The sequence below is a fragment of the Rhincodon typus genome, chromosome 9, assembly GCF_021869965.1.
Source record: "Rhincodon typus isolate 14 chromosome 9, sRhiTyp1.1, whole genome shotgun sequence".
In the NCBI taxonomy this organism is placed as follows: domain Eukaryota; kingdom Metazoa; phylum Chordata; class Chondrichthyes; order Orectolobiformes; family Rhincodontidae; genus Rhincodon; species Rhincodon typus.
The window spans coordinates 83785509-83803897 of NC_063340.1; the positions used below are offsets into that span (position 1 = coordinate 83785509).

Sequence of the window (18389 nt, forward strand, 5' to 3'; positions counted from 1 at the left end):
ACGTCATTTCCCAATCCCAATACCCTCATATCCTCCTTGCAGCCTGGTGCTTGTACAGAGACCAATCACACCATCCAAGATGATTTTGGGAAAACGGGAACGTATTTGTACTGAGTGAGGTGACATTGGCAGCCCTGCCCTACCATCTGATGTGAGCACCGAAACTCAAAAAGCAAAAAAGGATCAACTCTTAAGCACAGAAAAGAATATTTTTATTCTTATTGTTACACAGCGTCCTTACAACAGTAAAAGTTATTATACAGAGTACAAAGACAAGTCACATAAGACTAGACCCACTGAGTGATTCATCCCAGGAGCCCTGCCACGCCGGGGTCATTTACAGTTCGCAGCTAGAAACTGCTCTCACTTTTTAAAATTTATTCACAGGATAAGGGTCGACCAGCATTTACTGCCCAGAGTCCCTGTGGGTCTGGAGTCACATGTAGGCCGAACCGGGTAAGGAAGGCAGATTTCCTTCTCTAAAGGACAAAACCAAATGAATTTTCTGACATGGTCATCATTAGTCACTTCATTACGGATTTTTATTGAGTTCAAATCATTATCTGTTTTTGAAGCCAAACCCCAGAACACTACCTCAATCTCTAGGTTAATAAGCGATCGACAGTACCACCAGATCATCATCTCTTCTTTTAAAAAGGTAACCTCTTATTTTGTCAAGACATGTCCATGGGGAGAGGCCTACGGCCCAGTGCCCAGTCTCCACGGGGAGAGGCCTAGGGCCCAGTGCCCAGTCTCCACGGGGAGAGGCCTAGGGCCCAGTGCCCAGTCTCCACGGGGAGAGGCCTAGGGTTACGTTTCCTCCTGACCTCCCTAAACCATGGTCATAACTTTTAAGGATTCAGGTTGGAATCTCCGGATCTTTTTCCTCAGAGCTTTCGATGCCTTGATACGACAAACTCTGGCCTCTGCGGGGAGGTGCCGCCCGCCTGAGGCCCGAGGCCAGACCAGGGCGACCCTGTGCCCTCGGCCCTCGCTCCCACTCGACTCGCTGTCCCCGAAACGGTTAGCCGTGTACTCGCTGCCGTCGCCCTCACTGCTCTCGGCGACGGTGGAGTGGAACAGGGAGGCGCATTCAGCCGAATACTCTGAGCCATCCGACTCGCTGCGGGGGTGGGAGTGGGAGCGAGGAGGGGTCCGTGCCCTCAGCCCTGCCCGTTGCCCCCGGTGCCTGCCTGCCCTCAGCCGCTGGGCCCGGCCCTGGAACTCCTGGCGGCCCGGAGCTCGGAGGCCCCCTGTGCCAGCCGCACGCCCACTGCCAGGGCCCTCCTCAGCCACGGCCATCGACCCTCGAGCACCTGGTCTCTTAACTGCCCACGTTGACTCACCACTGACCATCCGCTCGGTTCTGGCCACTTGGATCTTGCTGACCTGCAGCCGGAGCCGGGGCTCTGCGGGCACAAACTGGGCATGAGCGAACCCGCTCTTGCCCCTCCCTGGCCTGACCTCTGGCCTCCAGCCAGTCCTGTGCAGGGGGTCAATGCCGGGCTCCAGACCACCGTGCCTGGTGAGGCCTGACCGAGTCCCTGAAGTAATAGTGGGCACCACCAACCCAAACGGGACATCGACCCCAGCCTCTAGCCCCTCCCAACCCAGGGGTGGGATAGGGGGCCAACCATTAGCCCTCTGGGACTTCAATCCAGTGCTTCCTGCTGGACGTCCTACAGCCCTGCAGCTGCTAGCCCGCTGCAGGCCGACAGGCCTCACAGGCTCCTCCTTCTGCGAGGCCATGACACACCATGCCTGCTCCTTCTCCAACATGGTGGCTCTTGCTCTTGGTTTGGGCTCTCCCTCTCCAGCAGTGGCCTGAGGTGGAGATCCTTCCTTGAGGCAGACGGCTCCAGTTTTGGACAGAAGCGGCCCCTGTGGCTGCAGACCACCGCTACGGCCCACGGGGGGCCCGTCATCCACGCTGACCGCCCGCTCCACGGGGTAGAACAGGGGGCTCTGCAAAGCCACGGCGTGAAGGGGGCTGGGGTACGTGTAGACATCGCTGCTGTCCTCGGAGATCAGGTCGCACTGGAAGTTCCGACGCGGAGCAAGGAGGCAGAGCTCACTCCCGGCAGAGGGGGGCAGAGGCAGCTTCCAGTCGGATATGCCTGCAGATGTTACCTGCCATGGTGCCAACCTCTCCAGGTCCCCTGGATGACAGATGGGAGAAACAAGGCATGTCATATGGCTTGCACCAGTGTTCACTTTGTGCCCCCCCACTCCCACAAGCTGCTGAACCTCTAGCCCTTCAATATATCCCTCCCTCTCTCACCCCACCCAACCCCCACAGAGGTATTACCCCATCCACCCACACATCCCCTGCACCCCACACCACGAAGGTCATTCCCACCCCCCTCACAAACAGTGTGCAAGATTCCACCCCCACCCCGCAAGTCTCCTGTTACCCAACCTTAAACCCACCCCCCTCCAACAGTCGGTTTCCACCCCCTCTCACCAACCACCCACCAGCACCCCCCACAACAGTCAGAATCTCTCACCCACTCATCCATTGTCCACCACCCCCCCAGCCCGATACCTGCGCGCCGCCATCTCCTCATCACCCCACCCCTGTACCATTTCCCCATCCACCCAGACCCCCGATCCATGAGACCACCAGATGCAAGAGCAGAACTAGACCATTCGGCCCATCAAGTCTGCCCCGTCATTTATTGCCTGGTCTGATAATCCTCAACTCCACTTTCCTGCCTTTTCCCCATAATCCATGATTCAATTACTGATTGAACATCTGTCTATCTCAGCCCTGAATATACTTAATGACCCAGCCTCAACAGCCCTCTGTGGTAAAGAACTCCACAGATTCCCTACCGTCTGAGAGAAGAAATTCCTCCTCATCTCTGTCACCCCTTATTCTGAGATTATTCCCTTGGTTTCTCCTTGCGGGACAGTCCAGGACCAACTTTCCACAGCTGCTCCGTCAAGTCCTTTAAGAATCCCGTACGTTTCAACAAGGTCAACTCTCATTCTCCTACCGAAGGGTATAGGCCCAATCCACTCAACCTCTCCTCATAAGACAGTCCCCTCCATACCAGGATCAGCCTGGTGAACCTTCTCTGATATCAGCCCAGTACTCTGCATCAGTCAGTCCCCTACACCCCTTTGTCCGTGGGGCAGGGAAGATCCCAAGTACCTGTAGAGACTGGTCTCTGCCTAGGGACCCCGAGCCTGGCGAGGTGGAAGCCGGGAAGCAGCTCGGCACTGGTTCGGATGCCTCCCCCCGGCCGTTTGCCAGGACCTTGCTGCTTGAAGGCTGCCAACTGCACGGTGAGCTCATCGGCCGAACGAGGCCGTACCTCTGACCTCAGGGCCCTTGTCTCGGCCGGGTGGCTGCAGTACAACAGGCTGCCCAGCGACGGTGAGGTACACTCACTGGACATGGAAGTGCACGAGGTGGACAGGGAGCAGGACCCTCCGTCACTGAGTTCATAAAACCCTGTGGAGCGGAAACCAAATCACACTCAGAACCACAACATCACAAAGAGAGCAAAGCATAGCTGATTATTGAGATGAAACAGGGACTATGTCTACAAACACTCAGAGGTTCAGGCGTTATCCCTGGGGTGAGGCAAGAGAGTAAGGAGAGTGTTTTTTTAAAAAAATTCATTCACAGGATGAGGGCGTTGCTGGCTAGGCCAACATTTATTGCCCATCCCTAATTGCTGTGGGTCTGGAGGCACATATAGGCCAGACCATAAGGGTGGAAGATTTCCTTCCCTAAAAAGGACATGAATGAACCCTGATGGGTTTTTATAACAACTGACTGTCCATTAGACTAACTTTTTAACCCAGACTTTTTGACTGAATTCAGATTTCACCATCTGCTACAGTGGGATTTGAACACACGTCCCCAGAACGTGGGCCTGAGGTTTATGGGTTGCCAGCCTCACGACATTACCAATCCATCACCACCTCCCCTCATTTCAGTTCAACGACCTGTTAAATCAGAAAAATAAACACCAAAACAACAAGAAATAGGAGCAATATCCAACCCATTGAGACTGATCCAACATTCAATACAATCATGGCTGATCTTTAACATCAAAATGTCTTTTCCTGCCTGCTCGCCATATCCTGCAATTCCCTGAGAGAGAAACATTCTGTCTATCCAGGCATAAATAGATTCAACAATGCAGCATCCTTCTGGGGGCTACAGAATTCCAAAGATATTATACCTTTCGAGTGATGAAATTTCTCCTCATCTCAGACAAAATCATTGGTTCTTTATCCTGAGACCACATCTCTGTGTTTAGATTCCATGACCAGTGGAAACAGTCTCTCAGAGACCCCACTGTGGATTCCCTTCAGGATTGTCAACGTTTCAATGAGATTACCTCTCATTCTTCTGAACTCCAGGGAATCTTGAGCCATCATTTCAGTCATAGAGGAACCTGCTCATCCCAGGGACCTCTTTAATAAACCTTCATTGTAGCCCTTCCAAAGCAAATATAGTTGCGGTGGCTCAGTGGTTAGCACTGCTACCTCACAGCACCAGGGACCTGGGTTCAATTCCAGCCTTGGGTGACTGTGTGTGGAGTTTGCATGTTCCCTCTGGGTGTTGCCATTTTCCCCCACAATCAAAGGATGTGCCCATTAGGTGGATTGGCCAGGCTAAGTTGTCTATATTGTCCAGGGATATGCAGGCTAGGTGGGTTAGCCAAGGGAAATGTGGGGATAGGATGGGGGATTGAGTTGCTCTTCAGCGGGTCAGCATGGACTTGATAGGCCAAATGGCCTGCTTCCACACTGTAAGGGTTCTATGATAATCATTTTAATCAACCTGTTCAGAAATGTTATGACAACTCTAGAGCAGGTGGGTTATGAATCTGAACCTTCTGGCTCAGAGGTAAGGACACTACCCACTGTGCCACAAGAACCCTTTTCAATGTGACTGTATCCTTCCATAAAATATGGAAAAATTAAAAGTTAAAAGGATATGTTAGAAATGTACCAAGTGTACATTGGATGCGCAAGAGGCTTGCAAACAAATCTGGATCAGTTTTACAATTGGAAGAGAAAATACCGAGAAATGTAAAGGTATTGACTAAGTTTGTATCAGAGGACAGGCCATTCTGCCTAATTACAGCATGCCAGCATTCAGGCTCCACACAAGAACATTCTAACCCAATTTCATCTCACTCCTTACCCCACAAATGTAGAAAACTGGGAGAGATTGGGAGAGGGAGCCAAGATAGAATTGGTCACATTCCAAATATTAACAGGATTTCAAGGTTAACAGCCTGATCCACAATGAAGACCAGGCTGAGGAGACCAAGCTCAGTTCACACAAACTTGCTCTAGAAAAGCTGCAGACAAGAGGTAGGTTAATCCTAGAGAGATAAAGTAGAGGGGGAAGAACTGAGGTCAAGGATTCAAAATAAATTGATAAAATATCCAGAGGGCAGACTAAAAAGACATTCTTCCCCCTCAAGAGCTCTTGGGATCTGGAATGCTCTATCCCAATTGGTGTAGAAATGTTTGCCATCAATAATTTCAAAATGGGAATTGGAGAATTAATTCAGTTCGAGGCGTTGACTGAGTCAAAGATGAAAGAAAACAGGAGCTACGATCAAAATCTCTGCCCGAGAGCTGGTACAGTCTCAAAGATCAAATGGCCAATTCTGTGCTGGAGAGACAGCAAAGACAGTTGATAATATAAAGAGAGTTTAAACCAGATGATCAGAGGTGGGGGAAACATTAATTCTCAGGGTGATGATGATGGGAATTAGTCAATAGGTACGATGGAAGATAAAATAGATGCAACATCACTGAGATCAAAGATGAATTAGAAGCCATCAGGTACAGGGTTATGGAGATGGGGTGAAGAAAAGCATTTAAGGTGTTCTATCAGCCATCATTGTATTGAGGGCTGAATGGCCTACTTCTATTCCTATATTCAAGTCTCAAGGAGCTGGGGCAAATCCTCACAGCCTGAGAACAGTATCGCACAAGGTGACCCCAACTGGGTGCTGGCTTAAATTGACTGTTCAACATGAAATAGGGACATGAATTTGGACAGGGACATGAATGGGAATGGTTTAGAGGTTTGCGGGCCAAACACAGGCAAGTGGGACTAGTTTAGCTTGGGCAACTTGGTAGGCACGGATGAGTTGAACCGAAGGGTCTGTTTCCGTGCTGTATGATTCAATGAAGAGATGTGACCCTTTGTATAAAAGGAACTGACTGTTGCTATAAACCTAATATGCAGATCAGCTGTGATCTTGTTGAATGGTACAACTGGCTCAACGGGCAGAGTGGCCTCCCCTTGCTCCTAAACCGTGTGTTTCAACTGTTCTGCTGGAGTGGGACTATCAGAGTTGGGGGGTGTATGGGGTTTAGGATTAGCCAGGCACTAGATACTCTCCAGCTAAAGTGGAAGGAACGTAGCAATCAGAGAAATTTGTAAAACAGGAACAGCTCTCGGGCAGCAACAGCATTTCTTAATGGACTGGGAGATGCTATAGTACAAATACACCAGGTTAGGGAAGGTGATATATTCATATCAACACTCGTACAAACCGATTGCGGTCAGCACATGCCATCGTGCTGTTGCATTAGTTATTCAACAGGGGGAGTCCAGTGTTGGTCTGAATGTTACCCTTCCAAAGCAAGATACTTGCAGTACACAGGGCACACAGCAATAAATTGCCAACCTATTTATTTTCTAATCCAGGTTGACTCACAAAGAAAAAGGATAAAGCCAGGAAGAGGGAGTGATGGTCTTGATGTCACTGAGCTGGTAATCCAGAAGGCCAGCCCAATGTTCTAGGGGCATGGATTCAAATCCCATCATGACAGCTGATAGAATTTATACTCAGGTCATAAATCTGTCCCTACCTCTGAGCCAGCAGACCCAGGTTCAAATCCCACCTGCCCCACAGAGGTGTGCAAGAGCATCTCTGAACAGGTTGGTTAGAAAATAATTATAAATATATATCCTATAAATCCTTGGTGTTGGTGACCATGAAACTATGATTGTCAGTAAAACCTGTTCACTAATGTCCTATAAGGAAGGAAATCTGCCTTCCTCACCTGGTCTGGCCTACATGTGACTCCAGACCCACAATAATATGGTTGATTCTTAACTGTCCTCTGCCCAACACCCAACCCAGCAGGGCACTAAATTCAAGGCAATTAGGACACTGGTCTTGCCAGTAATATGCACATCCCATGAAAGAATTTGTAAACAGGCCATTCGGCCCATCTGGTCCATGCTGGTAGCTATACTTCACACCAGCCTCCTCTCACGCCACCACCATAACTGGTCATACCTTTTCTCTCTCTCCTGCACCTATCCTTAAATGCACCGACGCTATTCCAAGCAGTAGCAAGTTTCACATTCTCAACACTTTCAGCAACAGCAACAACAACAACTTCTGTGTATATAGTGCCTTTAACATCATGAACCACGCCCCCCGCCCCCAACCCCCAAGGCTTTTCTCTGTTGTGCTACTTTGGCTGCACCTGCTGGCATATGCATATGGACTGGCAGCAATATCTTTGGCAAAGAGTGACAAATGCTTAAGTAGAAGAATTTTAAAGAAAGAGTAGATCAGGTAAGAAAAATAAGGTGATAAAAAAAGTAGAATTTTTAGTTTAATTTTTTTAATTGTTGAAAGGGATAGGTTTTAACAACTGTCTCAAAAGGAGGTACATAAGGGAATCCAGAGTTGAGATCTACATAAGGACATTTTCCACAAATTTATTATTAGTGACTGTCTTATAGTTATGACACCTCCTTTTAGACTCATCGATAATTGGAGACATCATCTCCATGATGATGAAATTCAAAAATGTTGCAACACACAACCAGGGAGTATCTTACCAGTAAGTGGCTACTGTTGGGTTTATGGGACTAAGGCAGGTAGATGATGTTTAAGATACAGATTGATATGTACGTATATATAAATATATTAGGCATGTTTAGCCATGATCTATTTTTTGTTTCCATTATTTATTCACAGGGTGTGGGTGTTACAGGGATGCCAGACCGGATAAGCACAGCAAGTTCCACTCCTAAAGGACATTAGTGAGCCAGCCGAGACTACTCCCCCGCCTCCACAGTTTCATGATCATCACTAGACTGTTAAATCCAGATATTTACTGAATCCTGCCATGACAGGGTTTGAACCTAGGTCTCCCATAGGCCTCTGGAATAATAGCCCAGCAGTAATACCACTTGGGCACCACCTCATCACAGCAGGTGTGAGAGGCTCAATGGGGGCTGAGTAGCCTCCTCCCTTTTGCAGGTTTCTGAAAAACAGTCTGCCCCACCACACAGGCACCCAAATCCAAGGAAGTCCTGGCACCTCTGGGTTCTGCAACATTAATGCTACATCAGGAGAATGTTACCGGAACTTGGCCTGCTGTCACTCTCTGGTTGCTCAGGGGAAGCCTTGTTCACATCGAGCTTGAGCTCACTGATCTGATGGTCCAATTGCTGCAGATGAATTTTCAGCCCCGCATCTTGCTTCCTTAAATGTGACTGGAAAGCAAACAAAAGCCTTTTACTCAAACAAAACAGAATTTTGAAAAGTTCCAGCATTAACTTTCAGCGACACAGAATGATTTCTGCTATTTTATGTTAATGGGTGGCCATGGTGTACAATACAGTGTCATATAAATGGATGAACATCAAGAGGATTCCTCCTCAGTATCAAACGTGTAAACTGTAAGTAAATGAAAGTCTGAAAGTACTGGAGGAACTCAGAATACCGAGAAGCATCTGTGGAGAGAGAAACTAGAATCAATACTAAGTACAAAATGACTCTTTTCTTTCCTAAATTCTAATGAGGTCAACTTATATTTGACTTATACACCACAAATCAATCTCAGAGTGCAACTTACTGTACTACAGGAAATACATTGTCTTTTATAGAAGGTCAACTTTGAATCTTCATGTAACAAACTTTATGAATAGTGTAGCTTTGAAACAACAAAAAAGGCAGTTCAGTCCATCAACCTGGACCATGATGGTTCCTCCATCATGGCATCTGTCTGAGGAATGACTCCACAACAGTTCTGATGCTATTACATCTCCTGCTAAAACTGCAATGATGGCTCCCATTGCCTCCCTTCTACCTGCGAAAACTGTGGAACTCGGAACATACAAGGCAGGGAGAGTGAAAGCTGTTCACAAAACCCCCAGATTCCTGCTTCCCCATAGATTCCTTACCACTCTACAAAAAGATGCAACAGAAATTTGCATTTATGTCTCGCTTATAAGCAACCTCAGGATATATCAGTGTCTTACAGCCGAGAAACTAGAGTTGCTGCTGTAATGTCGCAAAAGCGGCAGCCAATTTGCAGACAGCAAGCTCCTCCACAACACCAACTTGCTTTTATATACAGCCATGGGTTAATAACACATCCATTCTCAGCGATATTGGTTGCCTGGAGTACACTCCAGAGAAACCCTTCTGCTCTTCTTCAAATACAAACGTACGAAATAGGAGCAGAGATAGGCCACTCATTCCCTCAAGCTTGCTCGCCCATTAAATAAGATCACGGCTGATCTGAACACACTGCATCCCCAACTTGTCCTGACGACATGAATACATCTATCTCTGCACTAAAAATACTCAAAGGCTCGGCTTTGAACACCTTTTGAGGAGTGTAGAGCACAGTTGATGGGCTGAATGGCCTACTTCTGCCTCCTATGTCTTATGGCAGAGAGTTCCAAAGACACGTGACCGTCTTGGGAAACGTTTTCTCCTTATCTTGGTGTCAAATGGGCGACCCCCTTCTTTTAAAAACATTGACACCTCCCCCCCAGATTCCCCATGAGGGGAAATGGCTTTTCCATACATACTCTGTCAAGGCTCCTCAACATCTTACTTCTGCTGAAAGGACTGGCAAATCTTTTATGGGCAAAGGGTTTAATATCTCACCCAGAAAGATGGCACCTCCGAGAGAGCAACACTCCCTCGCTACTGCTCTGGGAAAGATTTGTTCTCAAGTCTCCTGAGCAGACCTCAGACTCAGAGGCAATAGAGCCATCCATTAGAAACCACAACTGAAACCTTCCATGTCGCATGAAAGGGGGTACAGTGCAGCGCACAAGTGCTGTCTGATCCACACACAGCTGACCACCCAACTGGGGAACATCCGCACCAAGAAAGTAGTCAAGAACTTACTGTTTTAAAAACACAATCTGGATATATCGTTGCTTGACTGAGAAGGAAAATGGAGATGCAATTACTTCCTCGGATGACAGCGTCTGAAGTGATTTATTTTTTGACTTGCATTTACAGTTTCACGACAATCCAAATCCACATCAAGGAAGTGACTGATGTGGAGCCAAAGTCTTAGACTGTCTGGATTAATGGCAGTAGCTCACATAAGAGTGGTCATAAAGATATACAGCAGTCATTGATAATTCAGCAGATTGTAAAAAGATCTCATTTCAGGCATTTCAAGAAAAACAAAGACATTAATTGTGATTATGCAATGTGCAACGATTTAGTTTCCAATAATTATAGCTTCCCAGACCTGCGTGTGAAGACAGAGCAAGAGAGTGCTCTCCATGTGTTGCAGTTAAAAACTGACACAAGGAAGATGAAAGCAAAAAGAAATCTGTCTGTGTGACCCACGACCTCGTCACACTCCAGGTTCCAGGGGGAATGAAGCTTCATTTCACACTAAGGAGGCCATTCAGCCCAGTGCTCCTGTGCCAGCTCTTTGAAGGAGCAATCCGGTTAGTCCCCAACTTCCCATCTCTTTGTCAGTGACCCTGATAATCGTTCCTCAGTGAATACAGATTGAATTCCTTTTAAAAGTCTCGACAGAATCCATTTCCAACACTTTTAGGCATCACACTCTAGATTACAGCAATTCACTGACTAAATATTTTTTTAAAATGCACCTCATTTTTCCCCTCCAGAGTGTCTGCTAACCTCCTTCTGCCCCTAGCTGCTCTCTGTATTTCTGAGAATCTCTTCATAAATCTCCCTTTAACATTTCTTGTTCCAAGGAAAAAGCGGGAACAGGGTACTGAGCTGGATGATCAGACATGATTTTAATGAATGGTGCTGCAGGCTTGAAGGGCCGAATGGCCTACAATTCCTATTTTCTAAGTTTCTATGATTTTGTGTCACCTCAGTCACTAGAATCAGACTTTGTTTCACCTCTTGCTCTTGCAGCCTACTCCCTACTGCCCACATGAATCCCAAAATGCCACACACAGTGCCAGCCATTTCAAAGGCATCTTCTGTGGCACCAAAGGGGCTGGTCCTCAGAGCCCCAGGATTATGAAGTGGCAGTCACTACTGACTTGTTATTTGGTGACCCCTTTCCTAGCTACTGCCCAGGGGTCAAAGAGCGGGGCAGTTGTCTGGAGCATCCTATTGTTTGTGGGACCTTGCTGTGCATCATTTGGCTGTCATATTTCCCTCCACCACCACACCGATTACACCTTCGGTATACCTCATTGGCTGTGAAGTAATTCAGGGAATCCCTGAGGCTCCATATAAATACTTTTTTTTAAAAATAAGCACTCTCTTACAGAAAACGTAAGCATGAGTTACAAGGGTAAGATCAGACTTGCTGAACAGATGCCCCTCAATGTCAACATTTAAAGAAAGACTTGAACCTATGTGACGCCCTTCTTGACCATCAGATACCTCAAAGCCCATTTTAAAACCAATGGAAACCTTTCAAAAATAGTGGCCATGGAGGATTGGTGGCAGACAAATTGCAAGATCCCAAAGAAAACACAACAGATCAAACGGTGACAACCAGATCACCTGGCTTTCAGAAGTTGATCTAGGGATAATCGTTGGTCGGGACACCAGCTCTTCTTCAAAATAGTGTCACCGATTCTCTCAATACACCAGAGGAGGCAAGCAGAGCCTTGATTTTAATGCTTCATCTGCAAGCCAATACCACCAGCAGTGCAGCACACCCTCAGTGCTTTTCTTGGGATGTGGGTGTCACTGGCTAGGTCAGCATTTATTGCCCACAGGGCAGTTAAGAGACAACCACGTCACTGTGGGTCTGGAGTCACATGTAGGCCAGACCAGGTAAGGATGGCAGATAACAAGGTGTAGAGCTGGATGAACACAGCAGGCTAAGCAACATCAGAGGAGCAGGAAAGCTGACTTTTCGGGTCTGGACCCTTCTTCTTCCTGCTCCTCTGACGCTGCTTGGCCTGCTGTGTTCATCCAGCTCTACACCTTGTTACCTCAGATTCTCCAGCATCAGCAGTTCCTACTATCTCAGGTAAGGATGGCAGTTTCCTTCTCTAAAGGACATTAGTGAACCAGGTGGATCTTTCTTAACAATAGATTCATCATGAGACTCTTAATTCCATATTTTTAAAAACGGAATTCAAATTCCACCATCTGCCCTGATGAGATTTGAATCCAGGACCCATGACATTAGCTGGGTCTCTGGATTAATAATCCAGCAATAATTCCACTAGGTCATCACCTCCCCCACTGCACTGGAGCGTCTGCCTTGATTTTGTGCTCATGTCCTAGCATGAGGCTTGGACTCGGGATCTCATGATTCAGACGGTGAGGCTGTACTGCCAATATTCAGCTTGCCCCAGCTCATTCAGGGAAAGTTATGAGAGGGTCATCATAAGAGCACCTTTGGAAAAGTTCAAAGGGGGAATAAATGACTGACACAGAGACAGAGAAAGCTATGAACCTAGAACAAAGGGGAAATGATATCTTTTCAAAGCCTGTGACACTGATCTCTTTATGAATAGGAGTCCTCACTAACTGGAAACACACCATTATCAAACCATAGCATTTTAGTCAGACAGACCCAGTCAAGGAGGGGGATTTGACTTGAAGTCAATTGTTCCCAGTTTACCTTTAATTAACAGGTACCACTGCTATTTACCATGGTCACTCCCTCCTCTTCAATACCGCATTCTTCTCAAGGAGGATTTCCTCCTCTGTTTGATTTCCTTAACATCTTTATCTTATCTTCTGGTCTAATGTAAAAGGGGCCTTGAATCAACGGCCACGTCCCTCCCCAAACCCTTTGAAACATTCTGGTCAGCTATTGAATGGGAGAGCAGGCTGAAGGGGTCGAATGGCCAATTTCTGCACCTAAGCTGTGTATTTACATGTGTTTCAAAGAAGGGCAGTCATCCCTCGACTCCTGGCTAATATTTATCTCCTGACCAACACCACCGACTCAGATAATCTGATCTATTGCCGTTTGCTTGTGGGATCTTGCTGTGCAAGATCGGTTGCGACGTTTCCCATTTTACAACGGCGACCCCCTGGAAAATGGCCTTAGCCGGGAGTTGGGGGTGGGGGGGAAGAGGGCGGTGGTGTTGAAGGCGTTTTGCAAATGCAAGTCTGCCTTCTGGTGAAATAACAATCTCGAAATATGCAAAGTCTATTTGGTGTTTGGCGGTGGGGCCCCCCGGAACAAGACGAGACGTCCCCTCGGGGGTTTGTAGAGAGAGAGAGGAGGGAGGCTTCGAGAGGAATTCACATCTGCATTGAATGAGACCTCAGCAGCAGTCCGAGGAGAGAGAGAGAGAAATTGTCACACCAGAACAGGGAACAACCTGCCCCGTTTTCACACTTGGTTGACGAGCTGTTGATATTTTAAACACAGACAGACGACCTGTGGAAAGTCAGGCCAGGATGTGTATCCCAGTCTCAATGTGGATTGAGAATTGATGTAGACATCGATCATGGGGATCAAATTAGCCGCGAAAAACCCCAATACACCAAGAATTAACTGTAAACTCTTGTGTAGATGAATGCATTTAATCCTAAAATACATTGCTATAAAACTTTTAAATGTAATCATGATGCTGGTAAAAATAAAAGTGACATACAAGTATTTTTAACTCCTAAACATTAACGCACAGCAACTGCTCGTGTTTGTAAAATTCTTAAACAAGTTGTAAATAGATAAACAATTCTTACTTCTGGACATATATATGAAATGTGAATATGTTTGTAATTGTTTTTCAAACAGACAATAATCCTTACATGCATAAGTAGTCCATGCATGCACAAATACATTTTACGTATTATGGATCACATTGTTTGTTGGGATTATATGCAACCTTTTGAAAGCAATCATTTTTTAAAAAAGATGCAGCCTCTTGTGACACAGTAGTAGTGTCCCAGCGTCTGAAGTGGGAGACAGAAACAGAAATTGTTGGAACAGCTCAGCAGGTCTGGCAGCATCTGTGGAGAGAAATCAGAGTTAACGTTTCGGGACCGGTGACCCTTCCTCAGAACTAGGGTGGGAGATCCGGGTTCATGTCCTACATAGTTCTAAAGGGGTATATTAACATCCCTATACAGCTGACTAGAAAATACAATGACCGTTAGAAACAGATATTGTACTTTTTTTTAAGGTACGCCGTATTCACATCAGCTCTTGCTGTAAGTGAAAGCTGAACACAGCAGGATTTGGAGCTGGTTTAATTATTTGCTAGATAACTCTCTGCACCATCCAATCCAAATCAATAACTTTTTATGAGTTATTAAATTCTCTAACCCTTGCCACTTGCCAACTCCCCCTCCCCCCACCGCTAGGTTCGGGGTAGGGATCTCTACAAAACTGAAAACAAGGATAAGTGTCAGATCATGTGAGGTTGAAAAAGTTGGGACAATGTTAAACTCGGAATGAGCAGTTGTCAGTTACAGTTTTGTTGAGGACGGTTGCTTACCAGTTGCTCCTTTAGAGAGCACAGGGTCGCTTCCAGCCTGGCCTCCTCGGTGCAGCTCTGCCTGTTGGCCAGCTTGGCTGTAGGGCTCTCGGTCTCCAGCGCCCCCTTCACCAGCTCCCTCTGCCTCTCCTTCAACAGTTCCAGCTCCTGCAGCCCGGCCAGCGCCGCCTGTAGCCTCTCCCCCGCCCGGCAGCGGTCAAAGGCGGCCGAAGGTGCAGGCACGGACCGGCGCCTCCTGTTCAGCATCTTGCAGCTCCTGAGAGGTGTGAGTGATCGGACTGACTGCCCAGAGAGAGAGAGAGAGAGAGAGAGAGGAAGGATTGTTCTCAATCTCACACAAAAGGACTCACATTCAATAGTCAGAGTGCAATAGAGGGACAACTATTTATCACTTCACCTCCAAAGTGCTCGCTGACAATCTGAGTCCCTACCCAATACAACCTCTCTCATAGCGCAGCGTTTAATTGGTGAAACTAGTTTTACACTCTCATCGTCATCAGTTCCCCGCCAATTCACTTCAGAAATTCCACTGCTGTTTTGCATATGCATCCTATTTAACCTGTAAATATACACACACGTTTAACCTGCATGAAATCATAAAATATATATACATTCTAACTAAAATATATACACACTTTTAACTTATATGAAATTATATATAATATGCATCCCTATTTAACACATATACACACGCTTAACCTATAAAGAATTATATAAATGCATCTTATTTAACTTTTATGGAGATATATATGAAGCCTAATAAACATTCAGATAAATATATATATGCGTCCCAATGAACTATATGGAGATATTTATAAAAGCAGAGACAGTAAAAACTGCCGATGCTGGAGTTAGAGATAACACAGTGTGGAGCTGGAGGAACACAGCAGGTCAGGCAGTATCAGAGGAGCAGGTAAGTTGACTGTGTTATCTATATATAAATGCATCTCATTTAACGTATGGAGATATTATAGGCATATATGGAGATTCTTTCAGAATATATTTGATAGTGGAGGATGACAGAACGTATCCCGTGTCTGGGAATCTATTATTGGGAAGTGGGGGGAGGCATTTTCTGAATAAGACAGTGATGAGGAGTTTCTCCTCTCTGAGGAGGTGGTTAGTCTCTTTGAACTCTGCCCCAGGGATCAGAGGAAGTCGGGTCATTAAATATATTCAAGGCTGAGAGAAAGGATTTTTTTGATAAACGAGACATTCGGGGGGCATGGGGACAGGCAACGGAGTAGTTGAGTCCACCATCAGCTCAGCTGCGATCTTACTGATTGACAAAATACGTTAAAAGGGCCGAATGGCCTGCTCCCACTCCGATTTCTTCTGGTCATATTATATCAGTCCTCGATGCACAACATTTCGACTGGAAAATAATGAAAAAAAGAACAAAATACTGCTGATGGAATCAAAACAGAAATTGCTGGAGAAACTCAGCGGGTCTGCCAGCACCTGTGGAGAGAGAAACTGAGTTAACGTCTCCAGTCTGTGAACTCCCTATCAGGATGTTACTGAGCAAATACAGCCCCTGGTTATTCCTGGAATAACAATCCCATTACCTTGCAAGAGATAACAAGGTGTAGAGCTGGATGAACACAGCAGGCCGAGGAGCAGGAAGGCTGACGTTTCGGGCCTAGACCCTTCTTCAGAAATGGGCATTTCTGAAGAAGGGTCTAGGCCTGAAATGTCAGCTTTCCTGCTCCGCTGATGCTGCTTGGCCTGCTGTGTTCATCCAGCTCTACATCTTGTTATCTCTTCCTTCAGTGCTGCACTGGATGCATTGATTCCGCCCTCACATTTCTGATCGGGGTCTTGATTCCAAGACCTACTGATGCAGAAGAACAACTACAGCGAACTTTGTTTTAACCGATACCTTAATCAACCGGCACTCTTGCTAAACCGGCAAAAAAACCTACATTAACACCATGTCTAAATATTTAAGTCCTAAATATGTAAGTGATGTACATAACTTCTTTCTATTACTTTCTGCGTGTTTTTACATTCATTTTAGGAAGTGTGTTGATGTTTTCACTCATTTTTGAGGGATGTTGATACCTCGAAGCTTCGCTTGGTAAGGCGATAGTGTACCTCTTGATTATCCGGAATATTGGCGAACCTTCACTTTCCTGATCCCTCGGTGCAGGTCAATAAAAAATGTTGCAGCAGCTCCTACTGCGGTTAATTGACTTCGATACTATTCAAGCTCCAGCATTTTCACAGTTTCTGTACGGTGACCCGAGACATAGAAACATACAAATTAGAAGCAGCATTGGACCCTTTGTACCTGCTCTGCTACTCAATATGATCATGGTGGTCTTATTGCAGCCTCCACTTTTCAATCTATCTCCCTCCCCTCTCTTTAACCTTCCTTCTTTGCCAAGGAGAGGCCTTATGAATATTAAATCACCCTGCCTCCCCAGCTATCTGGGAAAGAGAGTTCCAAAGACTCACAGCCCTCTTAGAGAAAACATTTTTCCACATCTCAATCTTAATGGGCTGCTCCTTAGTTTTGTCACTGTCCCCTAGTGCCAGTCCCTCTCTGAAATTTTATTTTGCCAACTAACATGCCTGTTTCTTTATTCCCGCCAATGACTGTTTTACAAGACCCCAGACTGGAGACTTACAGTAGGTGTTCATCACAACGTTCCAATGGGAATTCTTGCACCTCAGGATCAGAAGGGTTAGCGTTTGAGCCTATGATACATTTTGGGAGTTTGCTGACTATTCCCTGTGTTGGATGAGCTGCTTTCAGCCAGGGAGAACTTGACAGCCCTGCAATTATTTCTATTTGCGCATGGCATGTAGCTGTCACTGGTTGCCCCAAATTTACTGCCCGGCCCTAAGCATCCTTGAGAAATTGGAGAAGAGCCACGTTCTTGTATTCTGGGGGTTTAGGCATAACTACAGTGTGAAGAACATAAGAACTAGGAGCGGGAGTAGGGCGTCTGGCCCTTCGAGCCTGCTCCGCCATTTAATAAGATCATGGCTGATCCTTTCTTGGACTCAGATCCACTTACCCGCGTTCTCACCGTATCCCTTAATTCCTTTATTGTTCAAAAAAAATCTACCTTTTTTTTAAAAACATTTACTGAAGTAGCGTCAACTACTTCACTGGGCAAGGAATTCCATAGATTAACAACCCTCTGGGTGAAGAAATTTCTTCTCAGTTCAGTCCTAAATCTGCTCCCTCTAATCTTGAGGCTATGCCCTCTTGTCTTAGCTTCACCTGCCAGTGGAAACATCCTCTCTACTTCTATCTCATCTATTCCCTTCATAATTTTATATGTTTCTATAAGATCAGGGACTTCCAGGATTTGGAGCCAGTGACACTAGTGATATATTTCCAAGTCAGGATGCTGAGTGACCTGGACGGGACCGTGCAGGTGGTGGTGTTCCCATGTGCCCTCTGTCCTAGTCCTTCTGGGTGGTGAATGTCACATGTTGGGAAGGTGTTGCTGAAGGAGCCTTGGCAGGTAGCTACAGTGCACCTTGTAGATGGTATGCACTTGAGCCACTGAGTATCATTGGAGAAGGGAGTGTGTATTTAAGGTGGTGGACAAGCCATCAATCCAGCGGCATCCTCTGTCCTGGATAGTTAGCCCCAGTTGTGCCTGTCTCATCATGGGGTACGTGGAACATTCTTTGTTCCAGTCCTGTTCCGGCCCCCACCCACAACTCTTTCTCCGCTTTATCGATGATATCA

General features: G+C 46.4%; 1 protein-coding gene across 1 annotated transcript; it reads right to left on the reverse strand.

The window, feature by feature from the left end:
• Window positions 1–459: 459 nt before the first annotated feature.
• Window positions 460–15093, reverse strand: LOC109914332 (dapper homolog 2-like). The gene is made up of 4 exons (XM_020513916.2): window positions 14678–15093; window positions 8377–8509; window positions 3158–3460; window positions 460–2159 (listed from the first exon to the last, which is right to left on the reverse strand). Exons 1-4 carry the CDS (start codon window positions 14921–14923, stop codon window positions 832–834), a joined length of 2010 nt encoding a protein of 669 aa, XP_020369505.1. The 5' UTR covers window positions 14924–15093; the 3' UTR covers window positions 460–831.
• Window positions 15094–18389: the final 3296 nt, after the last annotated feature.

Bases quoted from the DNA above. Each gene is read 5' to 3' on its own strand.
- LOC109914332 (XM_020513916.2), bottom strand. From the start codon at position 14,923: ATGCTGAACAGGAGGCGCCGGTCCGTGCCTGCACCTTCGGCCGCCTTT. The intron at 3,461-8,376 runs GTAACATTCTCC...TCCGCTCCACAG, and splicing joins TGACAGCAGGCCAAGTTCCG to GGTTTTATGAACTCAGTGAC. The intron at 2,160-3,157 runs GTACTTGGGATC...TCTGTCATCCAG, and splicing joins GCAGAGACCAGTCTCTACAG to GGGACCTGGAGAGGTTGGCA.